The 27127-nt window shown below is 43.9% G+C and overlaps 1 protein-coding gene across 1 annotated transcript in view; it reads right to left on the bottom strand.

Moving 5' to 3' along the window:
• Positions 1–27127, bottom strand: part of SHISA7 (shisa family member 7) — a 264851-nt gene that overhangs the window by 10729 nt on the left and 226995 nt on the right. Inside the window, exons 4-5 of the mRNA XM_077457313.1 lie at positions 5006–5065; positions 535–690 (exon numbers count right to left, since the gene is read on the bottom strand). Coding sequence (XP_077313439.1) covers positions 535–690; positions 5006–5065 — 216 coding nt within the window. The remainder of the gene's footprint in view (positions 1–534; positions 691–5005; positions 5066–27127) is intronic.

Genomic DNA, 27127 nt, shown 5'->3' with positions numbered 1-27127 from the left:
AGAACTTCGTGTTGGTATCCAAACAGTGATGGAATTATATGGCTATAGTGAGGGGAACCACCACCGATAAACAGAAGGCTTACCAAAATGTTTGAACCCATTTGTACTTTTTTCAATTAAATTTTTTTCATCATATATAGCGCTACACTTTTTGTTTTTCCACCGTTTTGCTATATCATATTGTTGTGTTAGCTGCTAGCACTAAGGGCAGCGCAGAATTATTTTTATACTATGTTTTGCGACTTGGGACTACAAAATTGCATGACAAGTTGTACTCCATGATTTTCAAGTACCGTTCATATTTGTGCGACTTCAAAGTAGTCCTTGCACTACTTAGGTCTGACTTTGATGTGACTTGAAGTCTCTAGACCTCAATGTTACACAGGCATTGCTTCAAGTTGCGTCAAAATCGTGCCAAAGTCACGTGACTTTCAGGATGTACAAGTGTTAAAGGGGCCTCAGACAAACAAAGCTAAAAATATAATATAAATATAAATATAAAATAACATACAGTATAGCTTCTACAAAACTTACCCAGTCTTTTTAGTGATGAATATCTGCTGATGTCTGATTTAATAGCAGACTCATAGGAGGGTGGCAAATGAGACAAGTTATGGAAAGAACGAGAGAATGACAGTGTATTATATTTTTTGGAAGAAGGTGGAAGCTGAATATTGTTCATTCTGTAATCTAGATAGGGAAGTAAAAACAAAAACAAATTTTAATTATATTTTCTTCTGAAATATGCAAGAGTACCAGTTTGTAATTCATATAATACCATTATGATGAATGTGAAAATTGAATTTATTTAGGTGGTTTGTAGACAATGTGCAACAAATGGTATTCTGTACATATCCTCCCATTTCTGCTGTCGGAATTATGTCCAGGACTTATTGACTTCAGTGGTGATTATTCTGATGCTGACAAACAGCACTACTTGGAGTTACGCAGAAGGAGACAATTGAAAATAGATCAGGAATGTGTTTTAAAAAGTAGCTTTGCAGATCACACATCAACATGTCATAGAGTTACACCGCCCATCAAATTTATCTTGACTAAGCTCTACTACCCTCTCCATCCTCCAGAGAAGTCCTTCAATTTTACTCAGTCCAATGCCAATGGTGGCATCTGTGCAGGCCAGTCAAGTTCCTCCACCTTAAACCCGCTCATCCATGTCTTTATGTACCTTCCTTTGTGCACTGGTCCAAATCATTTGGTGGAGGGGGGGATTATGGTGTGGGTTTTTTTTTTAGTGGGTTGGGCTTAGTCCCATAGTTTCAGTGAAGGGAAAGCCGCGTACACACGGGCGGACTGTCTGGCCAACTTAGTCCGTCAGACAATCCGACGGACAGTCCGTCATACTTTCGAATGAACGGACTTGACCACACACACCACTTTTTGAGCGGACTAATACGGCGTACTAAGTCCGCCATACTATCCGCCCTACTTTTGAAATGAACGGACTCGCCCACACACGCGGAGGAAAGTCCGCTCATTTGTTGCGCGTCTCCAGGTAGGCGGGGCCCGCGAAGGAGACGTCGCTGACCCCGCCGCCTGGTATGGACTTAAAGGGGAACCCCAACGCCGAAAAAAATCGGCGTGGGGGTCCCCCCAAGTCCACAACAGACCCATGTCCGTGCACGCTACCCGGCCGGCCAGGAAAGGGGGGCGAGCGAGCGCCCCCCCCCTCCTAAACCGTACCAGGCCGCGTGCCCTCAACATGGGGGGGTGCCTTGGGGAAGGGGGGCCGCGCGGCCCCTCCACCCCAAAGCACCTTGTCCCCATGTTGATGAGGACAAGGCCCTCTTCCCGACAACCCTGGCCGTTGGTTGTCGGGGTCTGCGGGCGGGGGGCTTATCGGAATCTGGGAGCCCCCTTTAATAAGGGGGCCCCCGGATACCGGCCCCCCACCCTATGTGAATGAGTATGGGGTACAATGTACCCCTACCCATTCACCTGTAAAATAAAAGTACCAAAAAAAACACAACACACGAGATAAAATACTTTATTGCACAGCTCCGGGGGTCTTCCGTCTTCGGGGGTCTTCTCGCCGGACTCCTCCGCTATCTTCTTGTAGCTCTTTTGCTAGCGGAGGAGTCCGGCTTTCTTCCTCGCCGCCGGCCTCTTCTCCCGACTTCGGGGGTCTTGTCCCCCTCTTCGGTTCTTCTGCCGGGCCAACGCGCCTTCTTATAGCTCTTTTACAGGCGGTGGCCCGGTCTTCTGTCGCCGCCGCCGCCGCCTTCCGTTCTTCTTCTTCTTCTTCTCCAGGAGATGTTGCCTCGACGATCTCTCCGGCCAGAATGCCAGGGACGCACTGCGCGGCCACTTATATAGGGACAATGGGGCGGTGTCACATGGCTTTATGTCACATGGTGGGGGGGCCGCGGGGCCCCCCCTTCCCCAAGGCACCCCCCCATGTTGAGGGCACGCGGCCTGGTACGGCTCAGGAGGGGGGGGCGCTCGCTCGCCCCCCTTTCCTGGCCGGCCGGGTAGCGTGCTCGGACAAGGGTCTGTTGTGGACTTGGGGGGACCCCACGCCGATTTTTTTCAGCGTTGGGGTTCCCCTTTAAGTCCATACCAGGCGGCGGGGCCAGCGACGTCTCTTTCGCGGGCCCCGCCTACCTGGATACCCGCTCGAAATGAGCAGACTTTTCTCCGGGCGGGAAAAGTCCGCTCATTTCAAAAGTACGGCGGACTGGCATACACACGGGCGGATTGTCCGCCGAAATGCGAGTACGACGGACAGTATTTCGAACATTCCGAATACTTAGTCCGCCGTACTGCGCGCTGAAAAAGTCCGCTGAAGCCCACACACGAGCGGACTGTCCGCTGAAATGTGTTTCGGCGGACTAAGTAGGCCAAACAGTCCGCCTGTGTGTACGCGGCAGAACTCTTAAGGCATCAGCATACCAAGACATTTTGGACAATTTCATGCTGCCATATTTGTGGGAACAGTTTGGGGATGGCGCCTTCCTGTTCCAACATGACAGCGCACCAGTGCACAAAGCAAGGTCCGTAAAGACATGGATGAGCGAGTTTGGGCTGGAGGAACTTGACTGGCCTGCACAGAATTCTGACCTCAACCCGATAGAACACCTTTGGGATAAAATAAGAGTGGACTGTGAGCCAGGCGTGTAAAGGCGGGCATCCCAATACTGGTAATATAGTGTATATACAATATATATATATATATATATATATATATATATATATATACACAGTATATCACAAAAGTATCTCAGTATCTCACATTTTTCTACATTTTTTTTATTATATCTTTTAATGTGACAACACTGAAGAAATTACACTTTGCTACAATGTAAAGTAGTGAGTGTACAGCTTGTATAACAGTGTAAATTTGCTGTTCCCTCAAAATAACTCAACACACAGCCATTAATATCTAAACCACTTGGTAACAAAAGTTAGTACACCCCTAAGGGAAAATATCAAAATTGGGCCCAATTAGCCATTTCCCCTACCCAGTGTCATGTGACTCATTAGTGTTACAAGATCTCAGGTGTGAATGGAGAGCAGGTGTGTTAAATTTGGTGTTATCGCTCTCACTCTCTTTTACTGGTCACTGGAAGTTCAACATGGCACCTCATGGCAAAGAACTTTCTGAATATCTGAAAAAAAGAATTGTTGCTCTACATAAAGATGGCCTAGGCTATAAGAAGATTGCCAAGACCCTGAAACTGTGTTGCAGCACGGTGGCCAAGACCATACAGCGGTTTAACAGGACTCAGAACAGGCCTCACAATGGTCGACCAAACAATTTGAGTGCACGTGCTCAGCATCACATCCAGAGGTTGTCTTTGGGAAATAGAAGCAAGAGTACCAGCATTGCTGCAGAGGTTGAAAGTGTGGGAGGTCAGTCTGTCAAGGCTCAGACCATAGGCCGCACATTGCTTCAAATTGGTCTGCATGGCTGTCATACCAGAAGGAAGCCTCTTTTAAAGATGATGCACAAGAAAGCCCACAGTTTGCTGAAGACAAGCTGACTAAGGACATGGATTACTGGAACCCGTGGTCTGTTGAAACCAAGATAAACTTATTTGGTTCAGATGGTGTCAAGTGCGTGTGGCAGCAACCAGGTTAGGAGTACAAAGACAAGTTTGTCTTGCCTACAGTCAAGCATGGTGGTGGGAGTGTCATGGCCTGGGGCTGTAAGAGTGCTGCTGGCACTGGGGAGCTACAGTTCATTGAGAGAACCATGAATGCCAACATGTACTGTGACATACTGAAGCAGAGCATGATCGTCTCCCTTCAGAGACTGGGTCGCAGTCCCCAAATCCCCCCAAATCCACCTCCAAGATGAACACCACCTTGCTAAAGAAGCTGAGGGTAAAGGGGGTTGACTGGCCAAGCATGTCTCCAGAGCTAAACCCTATTGAGTATCTGTGGGGCATCTTCAAATGGAAGGCGGAGCAGTGCAAGGTCTCTAACTTCCACCGGCTCTGGGATGTCGTCATGGAGGAGTGGAAGAGGACTCCAGTGGCAACCTGTGAAACTCTGGTGAACTCCATGCCCAAGAGTGTTAAGGCAGTGGCACACAAAATATTGACACTTTGGGCCCGATTTGGACATTTTCACTTATAGGTGTACTCACTTTTGTTGCCAGCGGTTTAGACATTAATGGCTGTGTGTTGAGTTACTTTGAGGGGACAGCAAATTTACACTGTTATACAAGCTGTACACTCTCTTTACATTGTAGCAAAGTGTAATTTCTTCAGTGTTGTCATATGAAAAGATATAATAAAATGTTTACAAAATTATGAGGGGTGTACTCACTTTTGTGAGATACTGTATATATATATATATCTATATCTATATATATATATATATATATCTATATATATATATATATATATATATATATATATATATATATATATATATATAGATATATACATATATTGTTAAAGAGTTGATGGTGGGTAAGAGAGTTATGCTAAAGTAGTACATTTTGCTTCAATCGCTTTTTTCCGATTTTTGTAAGACTTACCTAATGTCGCTGAATGCTTTGGGCTATTAACGGTAAGGATGAAGTTATGATGCATATTGTCTGAAAAACAAAAAGGAAAACATTTAATACATTAAATATTGTTAAATATCCTATCACTTTCATTTTTCCCCCCCCCAAAATGATGTTAGTTTATTTTTAGTTTCCAGGTTACTGGGTTTTCTATAAAAAAAAAAAAGTAAACCTGTACTGTAAACATCTCTTATTTGCTCAATTTTTAACTGTAAAATATACAATTGAAAGGATTTAGTTTTATCTTTTTGTTACATGCCAAAAAAATACTAAATTATCCTTCCAGAAATTACTGTGATTTCTGCCTTTGCTGCACCTTTGCTGCACATTTATCAGTTACATTGTTCCCAGCTCTCTCTGCGAACTACAGAACACCCTCTATTTTATAAAGAAGAGGAGATAGGGAGGTGTCCTGTAGTGATAACAAGTTCATGCATGTGCGGTAGTCCTTCCAGTGATTAAACAGTGTATCCAGTAGGTGCCTGTACTGACCATAATGGATGGTGCTGTGCAGAATGTGGAAGTCACTATGACTGTAGCTGTGTTCTTTTCACTTTTGTATTGTGAAAACAGCATCACATAAGGTCAGATAGGCAGGGTCCCTTCCTCAAGGCAACATAATGACATTATGTGACTTGGCCTTGTGGAAAGGATGCGGACACACACTGAAAAGTAGACCCCTTTCACACATACTACATAGTCTATTTCATCAGTTCAGTTACATTTTTTCAAAGAAAAAACGGATCAGTTTTTCCATCAGTTTACGCAGTTCTTTACATCCACTTAACCATTTGAGTCAAAATGTTGGTCTACATTAGGGCTGCATGAATCATGATTTTTTTTTTGCTTAGAATAAAGATCACGATTCTTGCGGCGTAACATCATCTTTCACATTATACAAAAAAACTTGGCTAACTTTACTATTTTGTTTTTTTTAATTAATGGAAGTGTATTTTTTCCCCAAAAAATTGCGTTTGAAAAGCAGCTGCGCAAATACAGCATGACATAAAATATTGCAACAACTGCCATTTTATTCTCTAGGGTCTCTGCTAAAAATGTATATAATGTTTGGGGGTTCTAAGTAATTTTCTAGCAGAAAATACTGATTTTAACTTGTAAGCAACAAATGTCAGAAAAAGGTTTATGCTTTGTACACACAGTTGGACATTCCGAAACTTGTGTTGCATACACGCGGTCGCACAAAGTTGGTGGAAAATTGGATCATTCTGAAGGAGGTGACGTCAAACACGTACGTCGGGACTATAAATGAGCCAGTAGCCAATAGCTTTCGTCTCTTAGTTTATTCTGAGAATGCGTGGCACTTTATCCGTCAGAATTGTCTACACACGATCGGAATTTATGCGATTGGATTTTGTTGTCTGAAAATTTTAGATCCTGCTCTCAAACTTTGTGCGTCGGAAAATCCGTCAGAAAAAGTCAGATAGAGCCCACACAAGATCGCATTTTCCGACAACATAATCCAATCTGACTTTTTCCATCGGAATTTCCGACTGTGTGTACAGGGCATAAGTCTTTAAGTGGTTAAACTGACCTCATTTAAAGCCCTTTCACACTGTAATGCCCGGTACACATGATCGGACATTCCAACAACAAAAACCATTGGATTTTTTCCAACGGATTTTGGCCCAAAGTTGTCTGAAAATCCGATCATTCAGAATGAGGTGACATGCAAACCATACGACGGGACTATAAAGAGGCCAGTAGCCAATAGCTTTCGTCTCGTAATTTCTTCTGAGCATGCATGGCACTTTGTGTGTCAGAATTGTCTACACACGATCGGAATTTAAACAAACGGATTTTGTTGTTGGAAAATTTTAGATCCAGATCTCAAACTTTGTGTGTCGGAAATTCCGACGGAAAAAGTCAGATGGAGCCCACACACAATCAGAATTTCCAACAACACAGTCTGACTGTGTGTATAGGGCATTGGAGGTAAAGCGTCGCTAGTTTTAGCGTCGCTTTACCATAGTTTCAGAATGCTTTTTGGCCGCTAGTGCTTTTAACCCCCACTAGTGGCTGAAGAAAGGGTTAAAGCTGCTTATGTTGCGGCGCTTCCGAAACACTTTTCAGGTGCTTCAGAAGCGTTGCCCATGCCCATGTATACAGCAGTGGCGTCACTAGGGTTGGTGTCATCCGGGGCAGTAAAACATGGTGTCACCCCCATCCACCAATTATAGTCGCCCCTTAGTACAGACCCCCTTCCTTCAGTAGACCCCCCTCCACTAAGTATAGACCCCCCTCCATCAGTACAGCCCCCCTTCAACCAAATATAGTTCTCTCTCAGTACATACCCCCCGCACTGATAGAGGGTTTTCAGGTTGAAAAAAAAAACGCAAAACGGAGCCAGGGCTTCTGTCACCCATGGGATGGTGTCACCCCTGTAGTGGGTGGCACCCGGGTGCGGACCACACCCCCCGCACCCCCCTAGCAACGCCACTGGTATACAGCCCTCCTAAACCGCCCCAAAGATGTTGCTTTGTAACGCCCCGCAAGCACATCACCCTAGTGTGAAAGCACTCAGGCTTTCACACTGCGGTGGCATGGGAGGCATTTTGGAGGACCTTTACAGGTGATATTTTTAGTGCTAAAACAGTGTGAAAGGGGTCTTACAGACCAAAGTTCATTCCTTTCATCCAAAGAACCGAGAGATACATTGTATCTCTTCTCTTCTCTCTGAGCTGAGGAATGTATATATATATATCTATATATATATATATAGATATATATATATAGCTGAGGAATTATATATATATATATATATATATATATATATATATATATATATATATATATATATATATAATATTTGGGGGCTCTAAGTAATTTTCTTGAAAAAAAAGATGGATTTTATCTTGTAAGCAACAAATGTCAGAAAAAGGCTGTGGTGTGAAAGGGTTAAAATCCTCCATTATAGTTTTGTTAGATGTTTTTGGAGTATCCCAAGGCTCACTGTATCTCCGTTTTCTCAGCAAAACTGTAAAAAGATACCCTGTTTCCCCTAAAATAAGACCTAGCATGAGTGTCGGTGATGGCTGCAATATAAGCCCTACCCCCCAAATAAACCCCACCCTCTTTCCCCAAAAATAAGCCCTACCCTGAGAATAAGACATAGAAGGACTTTAACTAGGGCTTATTTGGGGGGGTAGGGCTTATATTGCAGCCATCGTCGACAATAACGCTAGGTCTTATTTTAGGGGAAACAGGGTATGTACAGCCTGTTCACTGACTCAAGTGACTATGAACTACCGTTTGCCTGGCTGCTGTGTGCTTATCAGGGAATGGAACCTGGGACCACACAGCCAGAGACCAGTCCTAGCTCAGTGCTACATAAGTATGCCATCTCATACTTTAACGTTCCCTGTGGAAGCTGCAAACCATTTTAGTAGTCACCACTACTACAGCGATAGCAATGATCTTCCAGATCTTTGCTGCCTTTCACCGAACACCATGTGTGTGATCTCCGCCCATCATGCTATATCATGCTAACAGATGTGTTGATATACATAGGGTTACACAGGAGGCAAAATTTATATAGGAATATATAATATCTGCCATCAATAGTTAAAGAAAAAATTATTCTCTCATGAGAGGCTGCAATTTATGCAAGAATGCTAATAATCTTAAAAATTTACACATTTTAGATGGGATTTTGAGGTGCTTTAAAAGATTTCCTAAAAAAAAAAAATCTTCGAGCAGTCATTCCTCCTTGTGACCACAGGGTGTCAGTGTAAACACATCTAACATCCATTGTGCTGTGACTTCTAAGGCCTAACAAAATGCACAATTATTATATATTACAATTTGTGCAATGTGTATTTCCATCAATTAGACACCAATTGATATCATCTATCCTTTTTTTTTTCTATTTATATATTTATTTTTTCATGAAATACGTATTTATAGGATTTTCATCTTACTTGAACAACAACATTTCCATACTTGCAGAGTCAAGTACATACTGTATATCCTTAATAAATTCCTATGAAATGTATCAATCAAATGTTACATAAGCAGTTTTGCATTCCTACTAACTACTGTACTGATAGTTAAAATGCAGAACACAAACAATTAACAATCCATGTCCTGTATGCATGTATTTTGTTCTGGTGCATCAAATGGTATGCATTTTCAATGTATCAAAACTGGAGACAGAATCTGGAGCAGCTTTGCATGGCAACCAATCGGCTTCTGTCTTTCATTTTCAAAGCATAAAGGTACAAGTCTATGATAGAAGCTGATTGGGTACCTATGCACAACTGTAATCACATTTTTAATTAGGGTTGCCACCTCTTCTCCAAGCCAAACCCGAACACTTTAGAGGCCTAGGACACCTTTGGGAGCCGCAAGGAGAGTAATAATGTGTCACGCATTGCATGCCACAGCAAACAATGGGTGTGGCCAAATTGCTTTTCCTGACTTAATTGCTCTCCCCCCCCCCCCCCAGTGGTGCCGAACCTGAACCCAGACAGCCACCTGCAACTCCCAGATGCCAACAGATTTGTGTGTGACTCTCTTGGTAACTTGGAGAGCCGCAGCCCAATCTGAAAGTCTGAATAATGTGTCCGGGTTTCAGTCTGCCTCAAACCCGGACTTATGATTCAAAAACCAGCCAGGTAGCAACACCACTTTAACCTACAAGTAAGCCTAGATTAAGACTTACCTGTAGGTGCTTGCAATTTCTCCCAGACCTGCACGGTCTAGGAGATATTTGCAAATCATCGTACAGCAATTTCTCCTGCGCATGCGCTGGAGTTAGAAAGGGCACACTGTGCCGTTTCTAGCTCGGGTCATTCGGTTAAAGGTGGCTTCCACACGCATGCACGGGAGTGACGTCACGCGATGTCACGCATCTCTGGCCAGTCACAGAGCCCAAGTTCGCAACCCCAGAAGGAAGAGCGGTGAAGAATGGATGCTCGCTACTAGCGAGGAAGAGGGGGACATCACTGGCTTCTCCTGCAGGTAAGTGTCACATAATGGCCATCAGGGTTTACTTCCTCTTTAATGCACCCGCTTTAGGGGTACCAGTGATATTAGAAGAAAAGTATACTAGCTCAGTGTAAAAATGTCAGTTTATCTGTCTGTCATGCTCACAATACATTCAGCATTACTGACCTTTATATGCAGATCATGAATTGTGACTTCACATACATTCTAAGTCAGGAACTCATAATATTGAAGCCAGAGGTGGCCAGGTAACTAGCATGCTCTCTAGGAGGTTAGAAGTGGCAGTCCTTTAGGGTTCCTTTAACCACTTGAGACCCGCGCTATAGCCGAATGACGGCTACAGCGCGGATCTCCTTTGCCGGGATGACGTCTATTGACGTCGTCCCGTGCACGAGCGGCCTGCGCGCTCTGTGATCGGCGAGTCTATGAGACTCGCCTGATCACTGATCCGAGCAAGGGGTCGATCCCGACCCCTTATCACGTGATCAGCTGTCAGCCAATGACAGCTGATCATGTGATACAACGGAGCCGGTAATCAGCTATTATTCCTCCTCGCGCTGACAGCGCGAGGAGAAAAAAAAGAGCCGATCACCGGCGGCCGTGATCGGGACATCAGTCCCGATCACGGCCAGCCCTGCCAGTGCCCACCTGCCCCCTGCCAGTGCCACATCAATAAAAAATGTGTCCCCCCCTGTCAGTGCCACCCAGCAGTGCCCACAGTGCCACCCAGCAGTGCCCACAATCTGCCTCAACAAAGGTGCTGCACCCCAGTGCCACATATCTGTGCCCATCAGTGTCATCTACCAGTGCCCATCAGTGCCACCTATCAGTGCCCATCAGTCCCATCTATCAGTGGTACCTATCAGTGCCCCTTAGTGCCACCCATCCGTGCCACCCATCTGTGCCACCCATCCGTGCCATCTTATCTGTGCCCATCTTTGCCCATCAGTGCCGCCTTATCTGTACCCATCAGTGCCGCCTTATCTGTGCCTATTAGTGCCCACCAGTGCAGCCTATCAGTGCCCACCAGTGCAGCCTATCAGTGCCCACCAGTGCAGCCTATCAGTGCAGCCTATCAGTGCCGCCTCATCAGCGCACTTCAATGAAGGAGAAAAATGACCTGTTTGCAAAATTTTATAACAAACTATTAAACATGATTTTTTTTTTTTTGCATCTTTTTTTGTTTGTTTAGCAAAAAATAAAACTCCGAGCTGTAACTAAATACCACCAAAAGAAAGCTCTATTTGTGGGAAAAAAATGATAAAAATATTATTTGGGTACAGTGTTGTATGCCCGCGCAATTGTCATTCAAAGTGCATCAGCGCTGAAAGCAGAAAATTGGTCTGGGCATGAGGGGGGTTTAAGTGCCCAGTAAGCAAGTGGTTAAAGTAGAACTAAACTCCCTCAATGATCCCTCAACATGAACAATTTTAACCCTTATCTGCTAGAATTAGTAAATAGATAGGAAGGTATATTATATTTACTTGTTTTAAACTTTTTTTTTTTTTTACATTTCTTCAGTTGTTTCCTGGTTTCTAGTCTAGGCCAAAATGATGTCATCCATCCTAGGAATCTTCATGGCAATTTTTTCTTTCATCTGGAGGAAGGGTGGAGGGTTTTCTCAGCTAAAAACACCCTTCTGCCTGCATGCCCGAGCTAAGAGCAGATGTATTCCAGGAAGTAATTGCTACATGAATCATCTGCCCTTACTCAAAATGGTTGCGGCTAGCAATGCTAGAGGAGTGATTTTCAAAGCTATTTCTCAACAATATGAGGCTCCATGCACACTGAAGCTCGTAAATGGCCGTTTTTGGGGGTTTGGGAATTTTTTTTTAACAGCTCATGGGAGTTATTTATGAAAGGCAAATCCACTTTCCACTGCAAGTGCACTTGGAAGTGCAGTCGCTCTAAATCTAAAGGGTAGATCTGAGGGGAAGCTCTGCTGATTTAATCTTCCAATCGTGTGCAAGCTAAAATGCTGTTTTTTATTTTCCTTGCATGTCCCCCTCGGATCTACAGCGACTGCACTTCCAAGTGCACTTGCAGTGCAAAATGGATTTGCCTTTAGTAAATAACCCCCCCATAAACTCCCCTCTATGTTATCCTATGTGTCCATGCACACATGGACGTTTTTGGACGTTTATCAGCAGTGGAGTTTATGGGCTGTTTTCTGAACGCCATAAAAACGCGTTCAGGAGTCGTTTTTCTGACCACAAAAAATGCCAAATGCTCATAAACGCTAATAAATGCTGATATGCTCAAAAACGTGGCTCACCAGCGTTTTTTTAACATTTTTGATCCATTGAAAAAAAACGCTAATAAAAGCTATTGCAAAAACATTAAAAAACATTGAAAAAAGACTCACTGCAAAGCTACCTGTGTTTTTATAATGTTATTTTAACGTCCAGTGTGCACACGGAAGTAAAGAATGCAGATTTTTTGACTGATCTGAAATGGGATGCATTGTTGTCTATGGGACATTGCACAAAGCTGAGTAAACATCAGTAATACAGTGATGAGTACAGAGCAGTAAAACAAAATAAGAAGATTTTTCATTTGAGTGCAGTAATTTACTCGCATAGGTGTGTTTACTCATCTATAAGCATGTTTACTTGAGTATAAATAAGTATATTACAACACTGGCAATGAAGTAGAATTTTACTTGTAACATAGTAACATAATTGGTAAGGTTGAATAAAGACATCAGTCCATCCAGTTCAACCTATGTAGGTGTGTATGTGTAGAAAAATAATTTACCATATCCCTGTATATTGTTTACATTAAGATGCACATCCAAGGGTATTTCTATCCATACTTCCTGCCGACACCACCGATTGTGGAAGAGTGTTCCACATCCTTACCGCCCTGACACTGAAAATCGTGAAAACCCTGTAAACGGTTTAAAGTTAAATCGCTTCTCTTCCAGTCTCATTGTGTGCCCCGTGTCTTCCTACAATCCCTGGGACTGAAAAGTTTCATACTTATGCTGGGATCACCATTGAGATATTTGTATATCACTATCATATCCCCTCTCAAACGTCTATGCTCATCTATATGCTTATGTACCTTTACACACCTATACTCAGCATTACTCTTTACACAGTTTTTGGTCCCTTGCACATCCAAGGGGCCTAAATTGTGGAGACATGGATGGGTGAGTTTGCTTTGAATATTGAAAATGAATGAAATATCATTGTCAGTTTGTGGTGCTCGCATAAAGTTTAGTTCCACTTTAAGGGTTTTATAAGGATTCATGTGGCTGCAGACCTCACCACACACAGATGATTAAGGCTGGGTTCACACCATTGCAAATTGGATGCGGGTTGCCCCCCATCCAGTAGTCAATAGCAGGAGATTTTGACCGGCTTTTCTTTGGTAAATTTACACAGGAGTCCTGTGCGTCTTTTGGTCCATTTCAGGTTCAAATTCAGCCAAAAATTCAGGCTGCAATCGGACCTGCAACAGTGAACCGGGACACACCGGACCCCTGCTGGGAGCCGCATGTGGCGATGGTGTGAACCCAGCCTAAAGCAGAGCTGCACTGAGTCTGAGCACCACAAACCAAAAACAATATTTCATTCATTTTTAATATTCAAAGCAAACTCTCCCATCCATCCATGTCTCCATGCTTTATTTTATTGAGCAATCACTTTTAAAAAATACCCCTTAGCATTTCTGACTGTGGCCATCTTGAGTAAGGGCAAATGATTAATTTAGCATTTACTTCCTGTAATCCATCTGCCCTTAGCTCAAGCATGCATTCAGGAGAGTGTGCTTAGCTAAGAAAATCTCTGTTTATCCCCTCCTCCTCTCCTGAAGACTCCTGGGATGTATGACACCATTTGCCTAGACAAGAAAGCAGGAAGTAATGTAAAAAAAAAAAAAATTTAACAATTAATATGATATACTTTCCCATCTATTTACTAATGCTAGCAGCATGAGGATTAAAATAATCAATATTGATTGACTGGATTAAATCCATGGCCCCAAGAAGACACACATTCAACCAAGTACAACTCCAAAGACATGCAGGTAGGTTAATTGGCTTCTGTCCAAAAATTGGCCCTATTATATGGATGGGGACCTTGCATTGTGGGCTCCTTGAGGGTAGGGACCAATGTGAGTGTGCAATATACAGGGATTGGGACAATTGTAGACACTCACTCAGGTTGAAATGGATGGACTGGTGTCTTTATTCAAACTTACTAACTATGTACAGTGGTGTGAAAAAGTGTTTGCCCCCTTCCTCATTTCCTGTTCCTTTGCATGTTTGTCACACTTAAGTGTTTCGGAACATCAAACCAATTTAAACAATAGTCAAGGACAACACAAGTAAACACAAAATGCAATTTGTAAATGAAGGTGTTTATTATTAAAGGTGAAAAAAAATCCAAACCATCATGGCCCTGTGTGAAAAAGTGATTGCCCCCTAAACCTAATAACTGGTTGGGCCACCCTTAGCAGCAACAACTGCAACCAAGCGTTTGCGATAACGTGCAATGAGGCTTTTACAGCGTCCTGGAGGAATTTTGGCCCACTCATCTTTGCAGAATTGTCCTAATTCAGTTACATTAGAGGGTTTTCGAGCATGAACGGCCTTTTTAAGGTCATACCACAACATCTCAATAGGATTCAGGTCAGGACTTTGGCTAGGCCACTCCAAAGTCTTCATTTTGTTTTTCTTCAGCCATTCGGTGGTGGACTTGCTGGTGTGTTTAGGATCATTGTCCTGCTGCAGAACCCAAGTTCGTTTCAGCTTGAGTACACGAACAGATGGTCGGACATTCTCCTTCAGGATCTCTTGGTAGACAGCAGAATTCATAGTTCCTTTTATCACGGCAAGTCTTCCAGGTCCTGAAGCAGCAAAACAGCCCCAGACCATCACACTACCACCACCATATTTTACTGTTGGTATAATGTTCTTTTTATGAAATGCAGTGTTCCTTCTACGCCAGATATACTTGGACACACACCTTCCAAAGAGTTCCACTTTTGTCTCATCGGTCCACAGAATGTTGTCCCAAAAGTCTTGGGGATCATCAAGATGTGTTGTGGAGAAATTGAGACAAGCTTTGATGTTCTTTTTGCTCAGCAGTGGTTTTCTTCTTGGAACTCTGCCATGCAGGCCATTTTTGCCCAGTCTTTTTCTGATGGTGGAGGCATGAACGCTGACCTTAACTGAGGCAAGTGAGGCCTGCAGTTCCTTGGACGTTGTTGTGGGGTCTTTTGTGACCTCTTGGATGAGTCGTCGCTGCGCTCTTGGGGTAATTTTGGGCGGCCGGCCACTCCTGGGAAGGTTCACCACTGTTCCATGTCTTCGCCATTTGTGGATAATGGCTCTCACTGTGGTTCGCTGGATTCCCAAAGCTTTGGAAATGGCTTTATAACCCTTTCCAGACTGATAGATCTCAATTACTTTCTTTCTCAATTGTTCCTGAATTTCTTTGGGTCTCGGCATGATGTGTAGCTTTTAAGGATCTTCTGGTGGACCTTACTGTGTCAAGCAGCTCCTATTTAAGTGATGCCTTGATTGTGAACAGGTGTGGCAATAATCAGGCCTGGGTGTGGCTAGAGAAATTGAACTCAGGTGTGGACAACCACAGTTATAGTATGTTTTAACAAGGGGGGCAATCACTTTTTCACACAGGGCCATGATGGTTTGGATTTTTTTTCACCTTTAATAATAAACACCTTCATTTACAAATTGCATTTTGTGTTTACTTGTGTTGTCCTTGACTATTGTTTAAATTGGTTTGATGTTCGGAAACACTTAAGTGTGACAAACATGTAAAGGAACAGGAAATGAGGAAGGGGGCAAACACTTTTTCACACCACTGTAACTATGCAACTAAGTAAAAGCTTTTTATATTAGATGGAGCAAGAGATTAACAAAGAATTGCATGTCAGAGAAGTTCAGACTGTTGTATTATAGACAGGAGAATGGTCATAAAACAATTTGATTATGATTGGGAGAGATAGGAAGTGGATAGCGTTGATGTTGAACTTCACTCTGCAGCAATCTGTTTTTTTTTTGTTTAAAAAATGTTATTCAAACCATTTGGTGGTACAAGTAAGTTCACACTGGAGAGACCTGTCAGGAGACTTAGTTGCCTGACAAGTTGCGCTCCATGCAGTGCAATGGAACCGTTCTAATGGGAGCGACTCAAGCCGCTCCGACTTAGAAAAAGGTTCCTGCACTACTTGGGGGAGACTTCGGAGTGGCTTGTATTGGCTTCTTTTAAAGAAGTCATCTGCAAGCCGCACTGAGGTCACACTGTGTGGGGCAGCATCAGAGTCGGAAGACTTTGAAGCCTCCCTAGTGTGAACCGACACTTAGAGAGAACAAAAAAAATAAAGAAAAACAGCAGCATGAAGTGTATACAATAAAAAAAGGAGTGTTCAAGGTGCCATTGTCAGTTATATCACAAGATTCGTTAAATGACAAAGGAAAACATAAAATCGTATTTATGAATGTAAAACAATATTACGACTTAAGTCAAACGAGAAAGCTAACATCATATATACAAAAATGACATTGATGTGTTTAACTGTAAATGGTTAGTCAGATGTAGATTATCCACATTGATAATATAGTTGTCAATCTTCTAGAAAAAATTGTCAGCGTGTTTAAACCAGGGGTTCCATTTAATGTTATAATTCATAGAATTGTATAAAATATGGAATATTTTTTCCATAATGTTAATGGAGTTTACTCTTGATTTTAATTGGGTAATAGGGACTTAAACAGATTTCCAGTTTTTGGCTATTAGCCAGTGTATGGCAACACAAATGGTATAAATAATGCCACAAACTCACAATCGGACTATCCAGTGGACTTAGTCCGGCTGAAAATCCGACAGACTTTCATGCAAATGGACTTGGCCACACACGATCACTCCAAAAGTCTGACGGATTTGAACATGATGATGTCGAATAAGGAAGTTCATAGCCAGTAGCCAATAGCTGCCCTAGCGTTGGTTTTAATCCGTCAGACTAGCACACAGACGAACGGATTGTCCGCTAAAAGCAGAGTTCTGCGGACAATTCGGGAAGAAAAAGTCAGCTGGAGCCCACGCGCGATTGAATTGTCCGATCGTGTGTACGTGGCATTAGACTTGTGCACAATGGAAAAATTTGTTTCGTTTCGGTTTGTTGTCATTCATAAAATACATAATTTAGTTCTGTTATATTCGTTATGTTACATTAATACGTTTTCGGATAATTTGTTATTTATGTAGAGTGTCAATATTCGTTATACTGAGTCTCGAATCATGGCGAATTCATTCGATATATATACGCTATAATTTTGTTCGTATTCGTTCAAATTCAATATTTATGTATGTAAAATATTCGTGATAATGATTTGAAGTTTGCAAATTCGTTTGTTTATTGAATCTATTAACACACACAATGACAATATCTCATCTCCTCTGCTCAAATACAACACAACACCCTTCTCACTCAGTTCTCATGAATGCACTTTGCCAGTAATCCAACCTCCAGCACAAACTTAATCATCTGATTGGACTGTAAGATTTACTTTGAGCTGGCCTTTTATTTCATTAGATCTTTAAGGAAATACCAAATAATATCGAATTCATTCGTTATATCCGCTATAATTTCTTTCGTATCAGTTGAAATTCGTTATTTTTTAATCAGACATTCAGATGCATCCGAATGTCCAAAAGATGCAAAATTTGGCCGAATTTTTCGATTCGTTACGAAATGGATTGCACAAGCCTAGTATGAATAAGTCACATATAGGGGTGATATCGGGGTGAACAAAAGACAATTAGTAGAGGTGAGGTGGACCAGGTTTCCTGTTATGAATGAAGCAACATTTTCAACTTACACCAAATATGGGATATTTCCTCACATTCCTAGAAAATATGAAGAAAGGAACCTTGAGAGGAACATCCTCTAAAACAGGGATATGTAATTAGCGGACATCCAGCTGTTGCAGAACTACAAGTTCCATAAGACATAGCAAGACCCACAGCCACAAGCATGACACCCAGAGGCAGAGGCATGATGGGACTTGTAGTTTTGCAACAGCTAGAGGTCCACTAAATGCATATCCCTTCTCTAAAACATGTGGGAGAGACTGCGGGGAATATAGCATGTAGTTTGGTAGGTGTGAAATATTATCTGGTAAAGCATTTCATGGCAAACTGTAATGCCTCATACACACGATCAGACATTCCGACCACAAAATCTGTCTGATTTTTTCCGATCTTGCATACACATGGTCGCACAAAGTTGTCGGAAAATCCTATCATTCGGAATGAGGTGATGTTCGTAACGTACAACGGGACTACGTAGAGGCCAGTAGCCAATAGCTTTCGTCTCCAATTTTTTTCTGAGCATGCATGGCACTTTGTGCGTCGGAATTCTCTACACACGATCGGAAAAAGTCAGATCGGATTTTGTTGTTGGAAAATTTTAAATCCAGCTCTCAAACATTTTCCGTCAGAAATTCCGACAAAAAAGGCCTGATAGAGCCCACACATGATCGGACTTTCCGACCGTGTGTATGGGGCACTAGGGATCTTGTACATTTTCCTGAGCTGCTGAGAGACTGAGATGGGAGTTCCCCACCCCTTCACAGCTCAGTGCTCCAATGAGCGTGGAGGAGCTGAGAGGAGAGATGCTGATTGACAGTCAGCAGCTCTCTGCTGGAGGAGCCGAGAGAACCAAGCCATCGGTGATGCTCGATGGCTCGGTTCTCAATGCAGAGAGGGTGGGGGACAGATGTGGCATCCGTCTGATGCTGCATACACTTAGGTAAGTATGAATCTGGGAAAGAAAAAAATATATACTTTTCTTTTAAGGTCTGATTTCCATTTCTGCATATATGGTCATTTTTCTTGTGGGTCCGTGCTCACCAAATGACCGCAGTTCTCTGAAATCGAACCCCTTCCTCGTTTCCAAGTTTTATAGAAAATTTGTTCGTATAAAGAGGTGGTGTTGACATCAAATGTATTACAATGTGTGGTATAGAAATGTCTAATGTGTAGAAATTTGCAGTCCCATATGACCAATTGTTTCTGCACATACATAGAAATTTGCAGTGTTCACTATTCTGTAGGTTGATATAGCAATATGTATTTTTATACTCCCCACTTTACATAGCGTGCAGCTTTCTTTCCATTATTTTGATATTTATTCGATAAGTTCGACCTTAAAAAAAATGAGTCTGTCCTTTACTATTCATCGTGCTGGGCACTGGCCTGGGGGAGAAGTCAGGCAGAGCCAGCATATCACTGCAGTAACACTCACAGCGACAGTGATCGCACTTTTCACTTTGCGCTTTTAATTTTGCGCTTTTCAGCAAAGCAGCTTCATTATTATCCCATTAAAGAAGAAAAGAATATGCGCTGCATTTTGAGAATTCATAATTTGCCACGTCACGAATAGTGATGGACGAACTTCCGACGGGACGTTTCGCGAACGCAGACCGCGAATGCGGCCGATAGTTTGCGAACCGTAACGTTTGCGGCGGGCCCCATTGACTTCAATGGGAGGCGAACTTTGCAAACCTACAGGTCAAATTTGCAGCCACAAAATAATTACTAGCTGTGTAAACATAGTCCCACCATATGGCCAATGACATAACACATGTATGAGGTGAATCTGGGATCGACAACTACAAGCATTCTTTTTTTATATGTGAAATTGGGACTATTCAGGACTGAAGGCAATGGAGGAGAGGGAAGGTCAGGGTAGGCAAAGAAGAGGGTGAAGGAGATGATCACCAGCAGTGTGACATACAGCAATGATACCTTCACCCTGATAGAGTGATCTGACACCAGCACCGTGATAGAGAGCACTGACATCAGCGGCGTGACATACAGCAATGACACCTGCACCGTGATAAAGTGATCTGACACCAGCACCATGATAGAGAGCACTGAAATCAGCAGCGTGACATAAAGCACTCACACCAGCACCGTGATATACAGCACTGACACCAGTACCGTGATATACAGCACTGACACCAGCACCGTGATATACAGCACCGACACCTGCACCGTAAGCAGCCCCAGGAGTAAGTCAGCATAGCACAGGGATGGTGGGAGTCTCTCATAATGAGCATAGCACAGGGATGGTGGGAGCCCCTCATAATGAGCATAGCACAGGGATGGTGGGAGCCCCTCATAATGAGCATAGCACAGGGATGGTGGGAGCCCCTCATAATATGCACAGCAGAGGTACAGCCCCAGGAGTAAGTCAGCATAGCACAGGGATGGTGGGAGCCCCTCATAATAAGCAGCCCCAGGAGGAAGTCAGCATAGCACAGGGATGGTGGGAGCCCCTCATAATGAGCATAGCACAGGGATGGTGGGAGCCCCTCATAATATGCACAGCAGAGGTACAGCCCCAGGAGGAAGTCAGCACAGCACAGGGATGGTGGGAGCCCCTCATAATAAGCAGCCCCAGGAGGAAGTCAGCATAGCACAGGGATGGTGGGAGCCCCTCATAATATGCACAGCAGAGGTACAGCCCCAGGAGGAAGTCAGCACAGCACAGGGATGGTGGGAGCCCCTCATAATAAGCAGCCCCAGGAGAATGTCAGCATAGCACAGGGATGGTGGGAACCCCTCATAATAAGCAGCCCCAGGAGGAAGTCAGGACAGCACAGGGATGGTGGGAGCCCCTCATAATGAGCATAGCACAGGGATGGTGGGAGCCCCTCATAATAAGAAGCCCCAGAAGGAAGTCAGCATAGCACAGGGATGGTGGGAGCCCCTCATAATAAGCAACCCCAGGATGAGAACTAGTAGGTTGTGATTAGCAGACTGTACCTCACTCAACCCTATATACTCTAGTACACTATACCTTACAAGTCCTTATAAGGACCTTTGTGGAACTAGTAGGTTGTGATTAGCAGACTGTACCTCAGTCCCTATACTGATAAAGGACTGCTGCAGAATTGGGCAGCAGTCAGCAGTAGTGCACCTCAACCCTATATATTGTGGACCTATACCAGTCCTTAAGGATTAGAAGACTGTACCTCACTCAACCCTATGTACTGCAGTACACTATACCTTACCAGTCCTTAGAAGGACCTTTGTGGAACTAGTAGGTTGTGATTAGCAGACTGTACCTCAGTCCCTACACTGATAAAGGACTGCTGCAGAATTGGGCAGCAGTCAGCAGTAGTGCACGTCAACCCTATATATTGTGGACCTATACCAGTCCTTAAGGAGTAGCAGACTGTACCTCACTCAACCCTATATACTCTAGTACGCTATACCTTACCAGTCCTTAGAAGGACCTTTGTGCAACTAGTAGGTTGTGATTAGCAGACTGTACCTCAGTCCCTATACTCATAAAGGACTACTGCAGCAGAAGGGCAGCAGTCAAGTATAATATTCTTTCTATATTTGGAAGAAAGAATATTATACGTGTACAAGCCTATTACCATACCAGTCCTGAAAAGAACCTTTGTGGACCTAATAGTAACAGCTACTGATTAAACTGACTGTCCCTCACTGCCACACACAGCTTCCTGTCTGTCCCTATTTAAACTGATAAAACACAGGCTGCTGCAACAATAACTTGAATAGCACTCAAAACTATATCCTGTACTACTTTACCATACCAGTCCTGAAAAAGACTTTTGTGGACCTAATAGTAACAGCTAATAATTAAACTGACTGTCCCTGCTGCACACAGCATCCTGTCCCTCTCTCAGCACTGACAAAAGACAGGCTGCTGCAACAATGACTTGAATAGCAGTGCCTCAAACCTATATCCTGAAATACACCTATACCATACCAGTCCTTAAAAGAACTTTTGTGGACCTAATAGCTAGCGATTTGGGTCACTGCAGTCTCTCCCTGCTCCACACAGCAACCTCTCCCTATAGTGACATACGAAAGAATGTAAAATGGCCGCCGGATCGGGTCTATTTATAAGTTAGGGGGAATGTCCAAGTGTCCATGTGCTGTAATGTCTCAATTGGCTGTCCTGTACCACATGATGGATGTGTCATCATAGGTCAAAGTTCTTTTACACAGTAAACACGTAAGTCCGCTGGGCGAACAGTGGCAATAGACCGCCGATCGGGCGGACCGCGAACAGCCGAAATTCGCCGCGAACCGACCACCGGGCGAACCGTTCGGCCATCCCTAGTCACGAATGTTAATTCTCCATTACGAATGCTAGTTTAGAAGACCGACCGCTTCTGGCTAATCCTTGCTTCTGAGTATGCGTGTTTGTACTTTGGACTTTTGTCCAATGGACTTGTGTTCACACGCTCGGAAAATCCGACAAAACACATTTGTTTGTGGAAAATTTTAAAACCTGATAGCCAGCATTTGTCAGCAGAAAATCCGACAACAATTGTCTGATGGAGTGTACACACGGTCGGATTTTCCACCAACAGCCTGACATCACACATTTCACGTCGGAAAGTCCGATCATGTGTATGAGGCTTAAGACAGTCAGTGGGTGTTGTGGGAGGCTGGGTGTCTGCATAAAAGAAGCATGCTCTCTGCAATGTCCTCGTGAATAAAAATTTGGAGACATACAGTGGGGAGTGGAGGGGAAGAAAATTACAGGCTGGCACAGTTTTCTACCAAGCACCAGAGGCAGAAGTAGATGGGACAGAAACAGGCTGGAGTGCACTTTCGGGTATCTGAGTTTCTGTGCACTCCTGTGCCCAAAGCGTCAAAGCTGTATATCTGCAGTGTGAAAGCTAAGGCACTGCTGCTCCATGGAATGACATAAATAGCGTCCAAATGGGTAATTTATTGCATGAGCGCAACACAAGGAGAGTGCAACATTTCGGAGTCACGCAGGACCCCTTCGTCAGGCATGTGATAACACATGCCTAACGAAGGGGTCCTGCGTGACTCCGAAATGTTGCACTCTGCTTGTGTTGTGATCATGCAATAAATTACCCATTTGAATGCTATTTATGTCATTCCATGGTGTGCTGGCAAGTATCTTCTCTGTGCCTTCATACAGAGACACCGGGTAGAACTGAGATAAGATCAGCTGCAGGGAGACCGCAGACAAAACTGGTGACTAGAAAGTCTACCTGCCTGACATTTTTTTTGCCACAGCTTCCAGAACTTAGTTCCTCACAACTGATTTATTAAATGCACCTCATATTTGTTTAATGGTGTATGTATTCCACTTAAAAGAAAAACTCTAGCTCTGAATTATCAGTGGTGGGGGAGCTGATTTGTGCATTAAAGCAAAGAGCTTGCAAGTTTTCTAGTGATTTTCATCATGTCTCCTTTAAGTTAGGTGTCCTGCACTAACAAGCTTCTCACACGGTTCTCACATAACTCTACACACTTCACACATACTGGTGCGTGAAAATCAATGTTAACAAAGAAAGCTGTGAAATTTGCTGCTTAGCGATGTATTGAAACATTGTGATTTACTGGAAAGAGCTATCATTTTTCTTAAAGGAAACCTCTATTAAGCAAGTATGCTGATTCTGAGCTGATTCTGAGCTTCGCTTCTGAAAAACACTACTTGCCTGACTCTAGGAGCTTTAATACATTAAGGCTCCATTCACACCATGGCATTCCGTTTTGCAGGCAAAATCGCTGCGATTCTGCTTGTGATTCGTAAATGCCGCAAATCGCGGGAGGCTCCTGCTATCCACGTTACTTTGGCACCCAAATTGCAGAGTGATTTTACAGCGATTGTCGCATGACAAATCGCACCAAAATCACGCTGCGTTTTGGGTGCCATTCAAATTAATGGGGATTGCAAGGGTGTCCCACGATTTGCAGAGTTTCCAAATCGAGGGCAGAATTTCAGTAATTCCACCTGCAAAACGTAACGCCATGGAGTGAGTGAAGCCTTATGCCGCATACACGCGGTCGGATTTTCCAACAGGAAATGTTGGATGTGAGCTTGTTGGCTGAAAGTCTGACTGTGTGTATGCTCCATCAAACATTTGTTGTCAGGCTTTCCGCCAACAAATGTTTGCTAGCAGGTTCTCAAATTTTCCATCAACAAAACTTGGTTGTCAGAATTTCCGCTCGTGTGTACACAAGTCTGTCGCACAAAAGTTCACGCATGCTCGGAATCAAGCAGAAGGAGCCGCACTGGCTATTGAACTTCCTTTTTCTCAGCTTGTCATACGTCTTGTACATCACCGCATCCCCACGTTTGTAATTGTGTGACCGAACAAAAATCCACGGTTTTGTTGTTGGGAAGTCCGATCGTGTTTACGGGGCATAAGACTCACTGACTTGGAACAAGTATGCAGGTGATTCATTGACCTTCCTGATTAGTTCAGTAAATCAAAAATTACTGAAAGCAATGGGTTGCAGACAATATTTTTTGAAGGAGTTAAGCATGACAGCCACCCAATTTCTCTCATTACAGGTTTTCTCTTTTTTTCTTAATAGTAGCGATAAGACAAACACATGCAATTTTGACAGGTTCCTTCAGGGGAGTGGGCCTGTGTGCAAGAAAACAAGTTGAGCCCCATTGCTTAATGAAAAATAATAAGGCATGCTGATTGCGCTGCAGAAAAGAGTGGGCATAGTTTTCATTATGTGAGAGCAGGGCACATTACATGGGACCAGGGCACATTACGTGAGAGCAGGGCACATTATGTGAGAGCAGGGCACATTACGTGAGTGCAGGGCTCATTATGTGAGAGCAGAGCACATTACATGAGAGCAGGGAACATTATGTGAGAGCAGGGTACATTACATGAGAGCAGGGCACATTACGTGGGACCAGGGCACATTACATGAGAGCAGGGCACATTATGTGAGAGCAGGGCACATTATGTGAGATCAGGGCACATTACGTGAGATTAGGGCACATTACGTGAGATCAGGGCACATTACGTGAGAGCAGGGCACATTACATGAGATCGGGGCACATTACATGAGAGCAGGGCACATTATGTGAGAGCAGGGCACATTACATGAGAGCAGGGCACATTATGTGAGATCAGGGCACATTACATGAGAGCAGGACACATTACATGAGAGCAAGGCACATTATGTGATAGCAGGGCACATTATATGAGAGCAGGGCACATTATGTGACAGCAGGGCACATTACATGAGAGCAGGGTACATTATGTGCGAGCAGGGCACATTACGTGAGAGCAGGGCACATTACATGAGAGCAGGACACATTATGTGAAAACAGGGCACATTACATGAGAGCAGGGCACATTATGTGATAGCAGGGCACATTATATGAGAGCAGGGCACATTATGTGAGAGCAGGGCACATTACGTGAGAGCAGGGCACATTATGTGATAGCAGGGCACATTATATGAGAGCAGGGCACATTACGTGAAAGCAGTGCACATTATTTGAGAGCAGGGTACATTATGTGATAGCAGGGCACATTACATGAGAGCAAGGCACATTATGTGAGAGCAGGGCACATTAAGTGATAGCAGGGCACATTACGTTAAAGCAGGGCACATTACGTGAAAGCAGGGCACATTACGTGAAAGCAGGGCACATTATGTGAGAGCAGGGCACATTACATAAGAGCAGGGTACATTACGTGCGAGCAGGGCACATTATGTGAAAGCAGGGCACATTACATGAGAGCAGGGCACATTACGTAGGTTACATGAGAGCGGGGCACATTACATGAGATCAGGGCACATTACATGGGACCAGGGCACATTATGTGAGAGCAGGGCACATTACGTGAGAGCAGGGCACATTACATGAGAGCAGGGCACATTACATGGGACCAGGGCACATTACGTGAGAGCAGGGCACATTATGTGAGAGCAGGGCACATTATGTGAGAGCAGGGCACATTACGTAAGTGCAGGGCTCATTATGTGAGAGCAGGGCACATTACATGAGTGCAGGGCACATTATGTGAGAGCAGGGCACATTATGTGAGAGCAGGGTACATTACATGAGAGCAGGGTACATTACATGAGAGCAGGGTACATTACATGAGAGCAGGGCACATTATGTGAGAGCAGGGCACATTATGTGAGAGCAGAGCACATTATGTGAGATCAGGGCACATTACATGAGAGCAGGGCACATTACATAGGTTACATGAGAGCGGGGCACATTACATGAGATCAGGGCACATTACATGGGACCAGGGCAGATTATGTGAGAGCAGGGCACATTATGTGAGAGCAGGGCACATTACGTGAGAGCAGGGCACATTACATGAGTGCAGGGCACATTACATGGGACCAGGGCACATTACGTGAGAGCAGGGCACATTATGTGAGAGCAGGGCACATTACGTGAGTGCAGGGCTCATTATGTGAGAGCAGGGCACATTACATGAGTGCAGGGCACATTATGTGAGAGCAGGGCACATTACATGAGAGCAGGGCACATTATGTGAGAGCAGGGTACATTACTTGAGAGCAGGGCACATTAGGTGAGAGCAGGGCACATTATGTGAGAGCAGGGTACATTACGTGAGATCAGGGCACATTACATGAGAGCAGGGCACATTACGTGAGAGCAAGGCACATTACGTGAGAGCAGGGCACATTATGTGAGAGCAGGGCACATTATGTGATAGCAGGGCACATTACGTGAGTGCAGGGCTCATTATGTGAGAGCAGGGCATATTACATGAGTGCAGGGCACATTATGTGAGAGCAGGGCACATTACATGAGAGCAGGGCACATTATGTGAGAGCAGGGCACATTATGTGAGAGCAGGGCACATTACATGAGAGCAGGGCACATTATGTGAGAGCAGGGCACATTACATGAGAGCAGGGCACATTACGTGAGAGCAGGGCACATTACGTGAGAGCAGGGCACATTACGTGAGAGCAGGGCACATTACGTGAGAGCAGGGCTCATTACGTGAGAGCAGGGCACATTACGTGAGAGCAGGGCACATTACGTGAGAGCAGGGCACATTACGTGAGATCAGGGCACATTACATGAGAGCAGGGCACATTACATGAGAGCAAGGCACATTACGTGAGAGCAGGGCACATTATGTGAGAGCAGGGCACATTACATGAGAGCAGAGCACATTATGTGACAGCAGGGCACATTACATGAGAGCAGGGCACATTACATGAGAGAAATGCACATTATGTGATAGCAGGGCACATTATATGAGAGCAGGGCACATTATGTGAGAGCAGGGCACATTACATGAGAGCAGGGCACATT

Source organism: Lithobates pipiens, unplaced genomic scaffold (genome assembly GCF_037356315.1).
Source record: "Lithobates pipiens isolate NorthernLeopardFrog02 unplaced genomic scaffold, aLitPip1_a1.2 Scaffold_27, whole genome shotgun sequence".
NCBI classification, from domain to species: Eukaryota; Metazoa; Chordata; class Amphibia; order Anura; family Ranidae; genus Lithobates; species Lithobates pipiens.
The sequence above is the reverse complement of the archived record's forward strand: the minus strand, read 5'-3'. Positions and strand labels throughout refer to the sequence as shown.